Source organism: Megascapheus bottae, chromosome 19, assembly GCF_031878675.1.
Source record: "Megascapheus bottae isolate mThoBot1 chromosome 19, mThoBot2.hap1, whole genome shotgun sequence".
Lineage (NCBI taxonomy): Eukaryota > Metazoa > Chordata > Mammalia > Rodentia > Geomyidae > Megascapheus > Megascapheus bottae.
In genome coordinates, this window is record NC_143527.1 from 12,607,539 (window position 1) to 12,623,408 (window position 15,870).

Below are 15,870 nucleotides of genomic sequence, written 5' to 3' on the forward strand. Positions count from 1 at the left end.
TTCCTGAGAGTCCTAGGACCATGGGCATTGAGAGAGAGCTATACTATGACTCCTCTACCTACCATTTCCTAATTTGTGGCTTACATATATGTGGAAAGTATACACGCCCCCATACACATAAACATAATTCATAATTATCTGTCATTTCATACTCACTTTTTTAACGTGTTGAAGGGAAGAAAGAGAATGGCTAGGAGACAAAGCGAATGACAATAAGAAATATAAATGAAATGATGTGGATTTTGAAAAACAAAAGGAATGTTAACTTACTGAAAGCTTTTGAAGGGAAAGTGAATGCCTGTTATAACTATGTAAGGCTGCTTTATGTAACTTCCAATTGCAGACTTGGCTGCAGAGTATAAATTATTTTTTCCCCAGTGCAAAATTCTTGAACACTGGCATTCAAAGCCAAGTATTCATATGAGAAGCATCAATCACTACTGTGATAAATAATGGAAAAATCACCTTCTATAATTCCTTAAAAATATTCTTTTAAGATTTTTTTTCTAAAATTTCAAAATAAATGAGTCTAATTTCAGGCACTATTTCAGGTATGTTTCTTTTCCTAGAGTTTCTTCTCTAAATAACATTTCACTTTACAACAGGAAACTGGCTAGGTAATTCTTCAACAGTGTCAGGAAGCCATTGTCTACTCCAACCATTCATCTTATTATCACCCCTGGTGCCATATTTCTGGTTGTTGCTCTAGAATGTCAAAGGAAGCACCTGCCATAAAACCAGCTGCTGAAAAGAGCAAAAAGAAAACGCCTAAAATGTCACTGTCTGCCTAAGTATTGTAGGCAATTCTCACTACAATTTTTGCAATCACTACATAAGTGCCCTTCACCTATAAGCACGGTGGACTTCTTAGTGAAAACTAGATCCTGAGCTTAAGATTGGCCTTAAGGAAATACCAATTTCACTTTCCACAAGACCTTCAAGGTCCTCTGTTACTCCTAGCTAGAAGTAAAAATCTGTGTTTAGAGAACATACTGTTTTTCAAACTTCTATGAATATAGGTGTGTTTGCTGTCATTTCTGTTTAGTCTTGAATATTATCTTTCTTTTGAGCTCTATTTGCTTAACAATGTTTGCTAGAATTAGGTTTAAAACGTGCTTCAAATACTGTATTACCACGCTCCTTTTGCCTAAAAAGAGCATTTTAGTGCCTAGAACATGTCAATATTCAATTATTTCTTTAGTACTTTGTGAATACTTTGAAATTTATTTACAAGATCTGCTTCTGATTTATCATTTAATAAGTCACAAATAAGAAATGTCTATACTTTGTACTGGAATAACAGATTCTTACGTAAGATCTGTGGAGGATCTTGCATGTGAGAAAAAGCACTTCTCACATGCATGCTTTTCCTGATCTTCTGTGCTTTGCACATGAGGCATTTCTCTCTACTTTCCACCCCTTTCTTTGCCCTGTCCCTCACTATGACTCTGTCAGTAATATTACAGGAATCTAGTAAGTGCTCATCCTGTACTCTGCCATGTGCTCTGTGACTTCCCCCTGAAAAGCCAGTCCAGCTACTTCCAAATGAAGCTTGTATTTGTCTTCCTTCCTTACGAGAGTTGCTCCTTGTAGGGCATATTCATTACTTTGTGGTCTCTTGCAAGTAATATGGTTATTTATTTTGTGATTTCTTGCATAAAATTATATTCATCTTTATTTTCTGATGCCTTGCATATAATAATAGAGTTCATATTTATCTTGTAAACTCTTGCATGTAACATGGCTTATATTAATTTTGTGAACTCTTGCATGTAATATGATAGCTGGCATAGAAAAAAGCAGTCTGTTCTTTTTTTCTTTTCTCTTCTTTTTTCTTTTCTTTCTTTTTTTTTTCGCCAGTTCTGGGGTTTGAACTCAGAGCCTGGGCACTGTCCTTTCTCAAAGCTAGCCCTCTACCACTTGAGCCTTAGCATCACATCTGGCATTTTCTGGGTATATGGTACCAAGCAATCAAACCCAGGGCTTCGTGCACGTTAGGCAAGCACTCTACCACTAGGCCACAGTCCTGGCCAATCTTCTCTTTTTGTTTGTGGTTTTTGTTTTTGTGTGGTCTTGAAGCTTGAACTCTGGGCCTGGATGCTATCCCTGAGCTTTTTAAATTAAGGCTAGAGCTTTATCATTTGAGCCATACCTCCATGTGTATGCATGTATATGTGTGTGTGCGTGCATGTGTGTATGTGTTCAACTGGAAATAAGAGTCTCACAGGCTTTCCAGCTAGGAGTGGCTTTAAGTCACTATCCTTAGATTTCAGCTTCCTGTTTAGCTAGGGTTATAGACATGAACCACTAGCATAAAAAATGAATGGTAAATCATGAGTAAACGAAGAAACAGTGACTTGTCTACAGTAACAAGTACAAAAAGCAAAATAGGCCAACTGTAGAGCATTTTTTAAAAAATGAGAATAACTATGGCTCAAAATTTATGCTGTTATTCACAGAAATATTAGAGAGCCCTCAAACAACATAATGCTCAGATATGACTGGTGGAACCAGCTAATGAGCATTCTGGTAATCTGATACATAGATTTTTTTTTAACCTACCATTGTAAATCCAGAAATTTATACCCTACAAATAATTTTCAACAGACTCATTACTAAAAATGTAGTCAACAACATTACTATCACATGGATTGTCTGCAGCACTTTTATTTGCCAGAGGTGGTTTAATCATGAGGATATAACTGTATAGTCTGCGTGAATATCATCACTTATCCATCAGATAGGCTTCAATACTTCCTACATAATGTGGGAGATGATGAGGGTAGGTAAGTAATAACAGAAGATTGTATTGTTGAATAAAATGATGTTCAAGAAGGAAGGAAGTATGGATGCATGATGAGCAAACCTAGCCTCTCAAAGGTGTCAAAGAACAAATCAAGGTCTAATTTAGGATGTTAGCAGAGGAAAGAGAAGATCAGGCAAAACTAAAAGAGAGAAATTAATTGAATTCAGAGCTTGTATATGATGGGTAAAGGAAAGGTAGGATGTTGTGCTTTCATTAGTTTATGCCATTAAAAAGGTCTGTCAGGATTCTGGTCGAAAGCAAGGGCTAGAGATATTTTCTGACACATCAAATTCAAGACAATAAGATATCTAAATACAAATGTCTAGCTGATCATTAAAAGTCATAGAGCAGGAGTTTGGGCAAGGTTCTGGCTGGGAAAGTGAAACTAACTTGTCTAAATTGCTTACAGAGAATAGTCAGAGTCAATAACAATGCATTGATTCTCAGCCAGCCAGGAAAAAGAATAGATGAAAGAAGAAATCTGTAATCTGGGCAGTTACAATGATAAGAATTAACATCAGGGTACTTTTGCAGATCAAGGAGTCTAACTAATAAAATAGTAAAATAAAAGACTAAGAGATGAAAGTACAACAGAAGTCAAGAGAAGACAGAATTCAAGGGAGAGGGAAGTTGGCTATATTAAACCGCAGTAAGAGTGTGTGGTTTAGTGCTGCTCTAATGGTAGAAAGCTAAGGTAGGAGAAGGGGGTTCTGCAGGCTTCTGGTTCTCCATATGCACCAGTAAAAGGAAGGTAAGATGTAGACAAGTAGGATGGTAGCTATGGAAATGATTACAAAGCACCAATTTAAAAGAGCCACCACTGAAGACTATATGCCACGAATCTAGTGAAATTTACTTGTTTAGTTCCTTACATATGTGTTCATTTTTTTTGGGGGGGAGGTACAGGTTTCTCAATTTTTTTTCACCAAGTCGTACTCATTCCATTTACATGAAATATGGATTGGCTAGTAGAGGTAGGAATGAAGTTAAAACACAAGCATTACTTAAGCTGTTAAAACTAGTCCTCAAAATTACTTAGCATTTGAAGACACAGCATGGTGGTGCAGCCTGTAACACTAGCTAGGTAAGAAACATAGGTAGCAAGAACAGAGCCTTAGGCTGGCCTTGGACAAAAAGCTCAAGAACCTATCTGAAAACATAAATAGAAAAGGGCTGGGAGTCTACTCTAAGTGATAAAGCACCTGCTAGCAAGTGAGAAGTCCAGAGATCAAGGACTAGCACTGCCAACCAACCATCTAACCAACCAAACTGCATTTGACTCCACTCCCATGTTACTTGAGCTGATTCAAAACTTTGGCACAGGGCTGGGAGTTTGGCCTAGTGGTTAAAATGCTTGCCTAGCATGCATGAAGACCCAGGTTCGATTCCTCGGTACCACATACATAGAAAAAAGCCAGAAATGGTGCTGAGGCTCAAGTGGTAGAGCTCTGGCCTTGAGAAAATCCAAGGACAGTGCTCAGGCCCTGAGCTCAAGCCCAAAAAACAAACAACAACAACAAAAAATCCCCCAAAAACAATGGTTTTCCTGTATGCCAACAACAAGAAGAGAGTAGCAAAAATCAGGAAAGCAGCTCCTTTTGCAACATCCTTAAGGAAAATAAGATACATAGGAATTGATTAAGAATGAAAAGAACCTTTATGATGAAAAAATTAAAAAACCTGAAAAAGGAAACCAAAGCAGAACTAAGGAAATGGAGAAACTTCCCATACTCCTAGACTGGAAGAATTAACATTGTGAAAATGGCAATCCGGCCAAGCCCTATCTACAAATTCAATGCCATACCCATCAATATCCCAGTGTCTTTCTTTAATGAAGTTGAAGAAGCAATCCAAAAATTCACATGGAATAAAAAAAGAGCCCGTAGAGCAAAAACAATCCTTAGCAGAAAGAACAGTGCAGGAGGAATATCAATATCAAACTTCAGACTCTAATACAGAGCTATAGTAATCAAAACAGCTTGGTACTGGCACAAGAATAAGCCTGAGGACCAGTGCAATAGAACTGAAGACCCAGAAATCTATCCACAGACCTATGGCTACCTAATCTTTGATAAGGGAACCAAAAACATAACATGGAAGAAAGACAGTCTCTTTAACAAATGGTGCTGGCACAATTGGTTAATCACCTGCAAGAAACTAAAGCTGGATCCTTATATGTCACTCTGCACTAGAATTAATTTCAAATGGATCAAAGACCTTGAGGTAAAAGCAGACACCTTGAAAACTTGACAGGAAGGAATAGGAGATAAATTAGGATTTCTTGGTACAGGTCAAAACTTTCTTAATAAAGGTCCAGAAATACAATAACTTAAAGAAAATTTAGACAAATGGGACTACATTAAACTGTAGAGCTTCTCTAAGACAAAAGATGGGAAAAGATCTTCACTAACCTTACAACAGACAAATGCCTTATATCTAAAATATATCTACAGCTAAAAAAATTGAATCTTTCCAAAACTAATCTTCAAAGAATCAACCATTAAAAGGTGGGCTAAAGACTTAAAAAGAGATTTATCTGAAGAAGAAATAAAAATGGCCTTTACACACATGAAGAAATGCTTGACTTCGCTGGCCATAAAAGAAATGCAAATCAAAACAACTTTTGAGATTCTACCTCACTCCAGTTAGAATGGCCATGATCAAGAAATCTAGTAACAACAGATGCTGGTGGGGATGTGGCCAGGAGGGATCACTACTACACTGTTAGTGGAAGTGCAAACTCGTTCAACCACTCTGGAAAGCAGTATAGCAGTCCTCAAAAGACTAAACAGAGTTCCCCTATGACCCAACAATTCCACTACTTGGCATTTACCCAAATGTCCAGAAGAAGGCCATACTAAAGCTACTAGCACAGTGATGTCCACTGCAGCAATATTTACTATAGCAAAGATATGGAACCAACCCAGATACCACTCAGTAAGCAAATGGATCAAGAAGATGTGGTACTTATATACAACAGGATTCTACGCTGACATCAGAAAGAATGACATCACCCATTGGAAATGGAAAAACTTGGAAAAAATCATATTAAGTGAAGTAAGCCAGTCCCAAAGGAACATAGGCTCTATCGTTTCCCTCATTTGTAATAATTAGTACACCTTTATGAGTCTCCTAACAGAGGACAATAGCTCAAAAGCTGTGTATACAAGGTCATACAGGATGAGACTAAACAAGATGAACTCGAGGTTAGTGAAATAAGAGTTTATCTTTGTGATTGCTGTTCTTAATGTACAACATAAAGTTACTCCTTTCTCTTTTTCTTTTTTCCTTTTTTCCACTTATGATTAATCTTATGAGGTTACTGTATCTGAATTTGTATACTGGTATTCTGTATACACACTTATTGGTTTATTTGAAATAGGAAAAAACAAGATGACCATTTTGGTGATTTCAATTGTTTGGGTCTTTCTATTAGTTTAAGTAAACGCGTGGCAGATGCTTGCATGTAACAATACCGGGGGGATGGGGGGGACGCGTGTAGTATTAGTGAAGTCTTGCTGGTAAAGCATGCCAGGCTGGACAAGAAAAGGATGTCAGAGTTCAAACACATGCGGATAGAGTTCACAGTAGTTTTTACCTTCCCACCACTCAATATGCAAAGCAATAGACAGTGGGTAGTCAGGAGATAAGGGGAAAACTAAGTGGACACTGTTCTGCTGTCCATTCCTCTCCTCATGAGATGAATATGAAGTTCACATGAAGTAAGAACCTGCTAGACCAGAGTAGCTCAGATTTAGCATGCCATCAGGCTGTTGAAAAAAGTACACATCAATGTCTACATATGTTTTCCTCTACATTCTGGCCAATGGTAGACCTGCTTCTATTCTATTTCAGAAATATGGATACGTTCTTCATGATTCCAAGAAAGGTTATTTGAAAAGAGAATCTATTTCTGAAAAGATATGCTTTTCCCCTTACAGAGAATAACTGCATACAGTGATCCTAACATACTGAAAATACCTATAGTCAAATTGATACTTTATGTGACTTATGTATATATTTAACATTCATTTACCAGATCATTCTATTTCTCATTTTTTTCCTCCAAAGACTCAAGATTTTTTAATCAACATGTATTTTGTTGTGCATCTATCATGATACTCATAAAGTTCTCTTGATAATTTAAAATACAGAGTATGCAGGCAACTTCTGTTCTTTCAAGTATCACTGCTCTTTGTGTGTAGTGCTTATCATAGAGTGATGAAAAGGAGAGGATCTAGATTGGCCAAGATGGATCTGACACAATAGTGTGTTTCATATGAAGAACTAACCAGTTGACATGAACCCTGCACAGAGTCAGAAACTATTACACAAGATCCCATCCAGAAAGGATGAGAAATCATTGAGAAGACATCAGGTCTGCAAGAACAAAGGTAAATACTGCAGAAGGGGAGATTTTCTTTTCTGATTTAACCAAACATATACATGTAGAGCTCTAAGAGACTCATGGGACTGAATATTCCTTCTTAGCAAGAATATTGCCTAGCAACAAGTCAACTTGTTGATTAGGAGTTATATTTTTTTCGATTATTAGAAGTCCAGTTAAGCTGATTTCTAAATTGGTTAGCATCCAAAGTAAGCAGCAAAGGAACTGTATCAAAAATTTCCACTCTCCACAACCAGTAGAGAGGAAGTTCAAAAGCAAGACTGCCTTTATAAAGGAATTATGCAAATGGCCTCAGGCAGCTGACTTAAAGACTTTCTACCTAAGTGCACCCGGCTGAGGAGAAAAAGCTCCTAGTCCCCAGGTATAGACAAGTTTTATCTGTAAAATGCACTAGTTAGTGTAGTTCAATTGCAAAACAGAGTATTTCAATTTTAATATAATAATGGTCAACATTTACTGGATACTAACTAATGATACAGTCACTGTGTTCAGGGTTTTTGCAAATGAGCTTTCTTACTTTTGTCTAAGCCTTGGCTCAAGGAGCTTTAAGTCTTGCACTTGGCTAGGCCTGACCTTGGGCTTCCTTTTCTATCCTTGCTGAATTCAGTTGGAACAAAACTTCTGCTAAGTCAGTTTAGAGACAATCCCCATCATGGGTATCTGATCACCCTAGCCCGCATTGAGAAGCAAATGCTGTCAAATCAGTTTAGCCAGAAAACCCTTCACAAATGATGTCTCCTCTTTGCAATTTTCCGTTCACTGAACCCAACTTGTTTCTTGGTAATAATTTCTCATTTGTCCCTACAGACATCAGAGAGGAGTCCAGTCTTTCTTCCCCTAGCAGGACCCTGTTGCAATCTCTACACCTATCGCCATGCTCTCACTCACTGAGTGAGGTCTGCATATACACTCTTTAACAAGGTGTGGGTGGAAGTTTTCAATACATCTCATCATAATAGGCCTGCCTGCTTGCTTGCTTGCTTGCTTCCTTCCTTCCTTCCTTAGCCACCAAGCCCGGAAGTAGGTCTTATTTCTATTATCATTTTATATATGACAAAATAAGACTATGCAACTCACTAGCGGTAGAGAAGGGATTCAATCCCACACACTTTTTAAAATTTATTATTCTCTATTATATATTGTTTTAAATGAGTTTCCATTAAATTTTTTAATGGTTCCTCCTCAGTTTTCTTGGTTAAGGGGCTAGCAAAAGTTTTCAATAAAGGGTCAGCTAGTTAAATATCATAGACTTGTGAGTCACAAATGATCTTTGCATTGTAGCCACTAATACATAATCAAATGTGAATGGCTACATTCCAGTAAAATTTCACTTATTGAAACAAGTAGTAGGCCAGAGTTGGATCACAGTTTATCAATCCTTGACATAAGTAATAGTATTATTCATGTTCCTTAGAGGCTTGCATACTTACCATGGGGCTTGGCATGATCTCAGACTCTAGTTTGAGAAGAAAAATGATTTCAAAGACAGAAGTCAATGTCATAAAGTAAAAAAAAGAAGAGGAAGGGATTAATTTTTAAAAATTCATTACCAATGTGCCTAATAACAGGGAACAGCTGTGGGTCTTCTGAGTTACTGAGCCACAGATTGGGTTCCTCTCAGTCTTTGGAGTCTTTGACTATTCAGTTGTGACTTACTTATCTAGGTGGTTATATCTCAGATTTCAACTAAACACATAAAAGACAAAGGGCTTTGGGAGTGGCTCAAGCCATAAAACACTCGAATCCCCAGAATCATCAAAAAAATTGGATAATATTTAAGGACAGATATATTTGAGCTGATTTAAACATTATACAATGCATACTTGTATTGAGATATCAAATGGCAGCTCATTGGTATATATAATTATTATGTACTCATATACTGGTTTAAAATTAAATTTAAATTAGCAAAAGAAAAAAAATCTGTAGTAAAAAGATTTGAAAATGTTATTTGAAGATTCTACCTGTCTTTGTTTGTTTGCCAATCCTAGACTTGAACTCAGGGCCTGAGCACTGTCTTTGAGCTTTCATAAAGCTAGAGCTCTACCACTTGAGCCACAGCACCATTTCCAGTTTTTTCTATGTATGTGGTACTGAGGGATTGAACCCGGGTCTTCCTGCATGCTAGGCAAGTACTCTGTCACTAGTCCAAACTCCCAGCCCCTCTGCCTGTCTTTTTAAAGAATATCCTAAGTAACCTGTAACTTAAGATTTTTTTTTTTTTTGCCAGTCCTGGGGCTTGAACTCAGGGCCTGGGCACTGCCCTTGGGCTTTCTCAAGGCTAGTGCACTATCACTTGAGCCATAGTACCGCCTCTGCCTTTTTCTGTATCTGTGGTACAGAGAAATCAAACCCAGAGCTTCCTGCATGGTAGGCAAGCACTCTACCGATGCTCCAGGCCTCTGTAACTTAAGTTTTTCTGTGTGCCAGCACTGAGACTTGAACTCAGGGCCTTGCACTCTTGCCTGGCTCCTTTTGACTCTACCGTGCCTCAAACCTCCAGATCCATCTTTTTTGCTGATTAACTGGAAATGAGAGCTTCTCAAATCTGTGTGCCCAGGTTAGCTCCAAGTCTTAGCCTTCCTATCTCAGCCTCTTAAGTAACGTATGGCAATGAGCCACAGAACTTTGTAGCTTTTCTTTAAAAAATTATCTTTAAGGCCGGGAGTTTGGCCTAGTGGTTAAAATGCTTGCCTAGCATGCATGAAGACCCAGGTTCGATTCCTTGGTACCACATACATAGAAAAAAGCCGGAAGTGGTGCTGAGGCTTTAAGTGGTAGAGCTCTAGCCTTGAGAAAGTCCAAGGACAGTGCTCAGGCCCTGAGCTCAAGCCCAGGACTGGCCAAAAAAAAAAAAAAAATTATCTTTAAGTTGTTACACAAAGGAGTTGTCACTCAGTAAAGTAGTTTATGAATACAATGTGGTTTCATTGCTCTCGGTGAGTATCCACAATAAAGAAATATGGTGATAATACGTCTGGGGAAACATACACGAATAATTCAACAGTTAGGAAGTACAGCAAATGTCCTATACTCCATACACAATGATCACTCACTCACAAGACAGTCCGAAGCCTGCACAAGGAAATACATTCAATATGCACACAATATCCCCTAAACTTGTCTGGCTCCTGAAACTTTTTTTTTTTTAAGATGGAGTAGAACAGTTTTTCTCTTTTACGTTTTGACAGAATTTGTATTTGATCATAAATATATTTTATTTATAGCTAGCAATGAAAATTTTAAAATGTTGATTCTAGTTTTAATGCAATATGCAAATACACACAACTTCCCCAAACAATAATATTTGCAATATTTATAAGTATATTGAAAGAATAAGGGCAGTACATCACAGTGCCGAGAGTGATTTCTGAGTGGTATGGAATGGAATTTTAAATTTATATATGCATACTGAACTGTTCTTTTACAGTCAAAAGTCCCTGTAAATACAAAGACACTTAGAACTGTGTTTCAGGCTGGGTGCTGGTGACTCACGCTTATAATACTAGCTACTCAAGAGGCTGAGATCTGTGGTTCCTGAAACATTTACCACAACCTCTGTTATCATCTGTTAGAATTACTTCATGCAATGCTACCAGGGAAGCTGTTGGAAAAGTAATTGCTTACTAAATTGGAGGTACCACCTAAAATTTTGCCCACAGCCTTATGAATTTTTTTCATATTCCTTCTGGAAAAATCCCATTACCACCATGCAGTTGAATATTGAAGCACTGATTATATACAAGACACATAAGAATCTATGATGTGATACTACAGCTTGGTGGACACTAATTTTAACTATGATGTTGGTGGATTGCAGTCTTGGTTTTGCATTGGCTAAAAGGGTAATCCTGAGATAAAAGCAGTTTGAAGCCTGGGGTTCAAGTCCCTTATATTTTCCCTGTCTAGTCACCCAGTATGCTTTGAAATCAGGTGACTAAGACCATAATCAAGATTTTTCATAAACGATGAATTGCTTTCTATAAAAGCATAAGCAATGTCTAAAAGTGTAAAAAGTGATATGTTAAAATGATATATTATTTCACATACAGAATCAATCAATTCACTTTTACAGAGCTAAATTAAAGGCTATTGTTGTTTTCTCTTCATGAAGTCTAACAATATTACTGGTTTATAATTGCTAAATTATAAATTATTTTTTTTAATTGTATTTTTATTATCTTTAAGTAGTGTACAATGGTGTTACCATTCAACAAATCAGTTTATAAATACATTGCATCTTGATCAATGTCATCCTTTCACTATTCTCCTACTTCTACCCCTCAATACGTCAGTTTTCTTACAAAGAAAATTTACTTTTGTTCAACCACTGCATCTGAACAATGAATCACCAGATTTTCTTTTTATAGATAATACATATCAAAAATAAAATCAGAAAACTTTGAAACAAGAAGAAAAGTACTGCCACATGTTTTGTGAGCAGTGCCACCCTTCTCTGGGCTCTACTATAGCCCATCTGTGCAGTCCTTCAGTAGCCGTGAATAAAGACAGTAGGGCTCTATATTCTTTGAGTCCTTCATTAAACTATTGATCCTTTTAGCATTATCCATAATATCCCAGCAGCTCAGCACATCAACTGGTAAAGTGCTAGTCTCTCTCTCTCTCTCCTTTCAATAACTTCCACACTTTATGGAGAGGAAGTCACAATGATTTATTTACCTGACATTTTCCAGTCCGGATGTCATATAGGGCCACTGAACCATGGCGCGCTCCAACGGCTATTCTGTGATTCCTCTCATAATAGCTGACCATGTAGAACCTGGATTGAACATTTTCACAATAGCAACAAAAACAACAAAAAGAAGCAGGTGAGATTACCTGTATGTGGAAGCAGACAGTATACTTTCAGAGATTAGAGTCAGCTCTGATATATATTTCTAAATAAACACATCTACAATAATCACATTAAAGCTTTCTAAACATACTTTAGTAATTCTTAAAAAAATCAATTCAAAAGAAATTTGATGTGGGATAGCACTTAGGCCTGTTAATGATTATTTTCTATAGAAAACTGCAAAATCATAAACACCCCTGAATTTTTGAAACAATAAGAGTCAGATACAATTGAAGACTAAATATGGAAATATTTAGAAATGAAAAATTTATATATTTAATTATGTTCTTATGGCACTTGATAGTGAAATATACTTTCTAACCCAAACAATCAAGAAAGGCCACATGAAGATTATATTTAATATCTTTTCAATAATTTCAAATGACTTTAGAAAGTGACCTGTACAAACAGTAACCCTCCAAATCCTGAGATTTTCCCCACTTTCCAGTTCATCAAGATGACTAAGGCTATTGGCAATTTAAGAATGTATTTGGTATTTATTTTTCACTTGACTTAGGAAGGACAGTTTAAAGGCTTTAAAAGGCTAGTCAGTTTTCTCTTTAAAATTTTAAATTAATTTGTTTTTACTATTTTCAGTTGGACAAAAGGTTTTCAATTCAACATGTCATTTATGAGTATAATAATACATCTTGATAAGTGTCACCCCTTTCGTAATTCTCTTTAGGTTTTTAGATCAGTTTACATAACTAGACTAAGCATTTGAATCCCTAATCTATGGTTTGTCATACTGATTTTGTGTGCATACAGTTGGGTTCTAAAGGCAAGAATAAAAAGTAGAAGTATAAATCAGGTATGACTTCATATCTTTTCTATGGTTTCAGTGAGACTTGTACAGTAAATGCATGCCCTATCTTACTGTTTATGAGGATTTTTAATCAATTCTGGACAGATTCCCTGCTAGTTTCACCTCTGGTTCTATATGGTCAAACTAACTTTTTCATTATTCTTTTTAAAGAGAAGAGGGGCGATAAAACATGTCAGAAAACAAATTGAAATACTCATTTCTTGAGGTAAATATAGAATAAAATGCTACATTCTAGGAAGACAGGCCAAGAAACAAGCTTGTATCTATGAGTAGGGTTATTCTGATAGAGTAATTATGTTACTACACTTCTGGTTGTTACTTATTACCAAAAGAGATTAACTGACATTTCTTTCCGTCCCCTAACTAGTCATGCTTCATAATAGCATTCAGAAGGCACAAGTAGTTTGGAAAGTATCACTGTCCTTGCACGCTAGTTTTAGATAAGGAAGGACACAGAACACTCCTGAAACCTATGAAGCTTCCTCCACTGTTAAGTAGTGAGTCCTGTCATAAACACTACTCTATCCTAATGGAAAGAGTGGGAATTAGCACTCAAGACCTAATATACCTATATTTGAAACAGAAAATACTTTGGAAGACTTAAAAAAAGTTATTGCCTTGCAATCCCAAAGTTATATTAACACTGTACGTCCCTGAATCTATGTTAATATTGATGTCTTTTTCCATACATATAAAAATATGTAATTTACCTTCTGCTAAAGTTGTATGGTACTTAATATTTAACAAATAAATATTTTTTGAGTTTTTTTTCCAGTCCTGGGGCTTGAACTCAGGGTCTGAGCACTGTTGCCCTTGGACTTTCTCAAGGCTAGAGCTCTACCACTTAAGCCACAGCACCATTTCCAGTTTTATCTATGTATGTGGTACCTAGGAATCGAACCCAGGTTTTCATGCATGGTAGGCAAGCACTCTCATCACGAGGCCAAACTCCCAGCCCCCAAATAAATGTTTTTAACAACTGTTTGGTCTGTTCAGATTAGTAGCCACAGAAGAACAAAACTTGCAGTGGTATTATTATTTGCATAGATTTAGCAGTCATATTGCCAAAATACTTCTGTAAAATAAAATAGAACTGCTTTTAAATTATGCTTTTCAAAACAAAACATGCACATAAAATGCATCTGTGGTGTCAAAGTCTTAAACTAGAATCTGCAGTGCTTTGTTATATTGCCCATTTTCTATGCTCTGGATATCAACCTCATCCTTCTGCATCAAGCAGAAATGCCATTATTTATAGGGAAAAAAAGATAAAATCTATTTTTGGTATCAAATCTTTAGTCTGTCTGAAAGGACCATATATTACAGGTGTGCACGTTCCATTTCGTGCAATTTACTACTAGACTAGTACTTTAAACAACACGAGTGTAAGGAGACTGAAGATCTTATGGCAGCTTTCATCTCAGACTTTCTTACCTCTCCTTTCCCTTCTTCGTTCCCTCCTTGCTATGCAGTGCAGGTTGAGATCCTCCTGCTCCCAGAGTATTAAGATTACAAAAATGCCACCATGCTTGAACATATTGAAACTTTATTCCCAGTTCTCTGAATAGAAGTGTGTGTAAGCACTGAAGGCACAAGGCTGCACTATGGGTTCTGACTGCAATGAGCCAATCACTACAGAGAATCCTAGAGTTCACCCTGTCCCCAGCTTAGGCTCTTCCTGGCTCCAGCTCTCCATATGAGGTTGTCAAGATTAAGGATGGTGATATGTGTATGATTTTCTCCTACTCCTCAAGGTGCTGAAGGTATGATTTTTAATACTATTCTAATCTTGACTTGAGCCTACAGGAATGTCTAAAATTGTAACATCTCAGAGTAAGTATTCACATGTCCAGGGCCTTCTGGAAATAGCACTTCAGTATTCAAGTCACTATGATGATATGGTATAAGTCACTTGGAAAACATTTCTTAGGAAGTGAGCTGGCAAGAAACCATTCTTTTGTCCAAATTAGTCCAAGAACCTTCCTTTACTATGCAGGACAAAGGAAATTTAGAAAGCTTGAGAGCTTTTGGACTCAAGCAAGTAGAAGCACAATAAAAGGGACTGAGGTATCAATGTGATACATAATTTTTGATAAAGGCTAACATGGTCATCATCCAAAATGTTTAAGGCCAGTGCTCTCCAACCTTTCATATTGCCACATGACATGCAGTTAGAAGGGAACTTGCCAACTTGCAAATCGCATCTGCCCTTTCTTCTGTCCTCAGTATCATTCAAAGCTTAGACCTCATTTCCTGAGCCTCTTTATTTCACACTGCTTTGGACATGGTAATCCATTGTACTTTCTTGGATATGCTCAGAGATTCCCACCCCAAGACTTTGACATTTGTTGCTTGCTCTGCTCAAAATCTTATTGGCCCAATAGCTGATCTGTTCATGCGTTACTACACAGGTCCCAGTTCCAAGGATATTTTGATAAAGGGCATCCTTACAAGGCCTTCTCTTTTACTTAAAAAAAAATGTGCTATTTTTAAATTACCACCACCTGGGATATTAGACTATATATTTGTTTGTTCTCTTCCATCAGGAACTTTGTCTTCTCCTGATATATAAATACATGCATATGGTCTAAGTAGGCAGGATGTAACAGTAAGAAGTTTAATGCAGCTCAGAACTCTATGCTCATTCTTCAGTGATTAGAGTGGGAGCTATGCAAAGCATGAATTTTTTAAGATCAATGAATATTTTATGGGGTCTAAAATACTAACTCAGATGAGCATAGAGGAAACAGAAACTATCCTAAAAAGTTAGGCAGAAATCAAGAAATAAAAGCACTGCTAAGTCATCCTTTTAAAAATGTACTTTTAAATGGAGACAAACAACTGGAGATCGCTAAGAAGTTATCTGTAAAGACCCCTGAAGCTGCGTACATTAGCACAACACTTATGACTAGAGAATATAAACTATTTAAATTAATTACTATTTAATTTCTTAATTTTATTTTTTTAGAAAAGCT

General features: G+C 36.8%; 1 protein-coding gene across 1 annotated transcript in view; it reads right to left on the bottom strand.

Annotated features, from left to right (window-relative positions):
* The window catches only part of Wdr7 (WD repeat domain 7), a 256,133-nt gene that overhangs the window by 49,347 nt on the left and 190,916 nt on the right, over positions 1-15,870 (bottom strand). Inside the window, exon 26 of the mRNA XM_090353041.1 lies at positions 11,895-11,994. Within this exon, the coding sequence (XP_090209167.1) occupies positions 11,895-11,994 (100 nt within the window). The remainder of the gene's footprint in view (positions 1-11,894; positions 11,995-15,870) is intronic.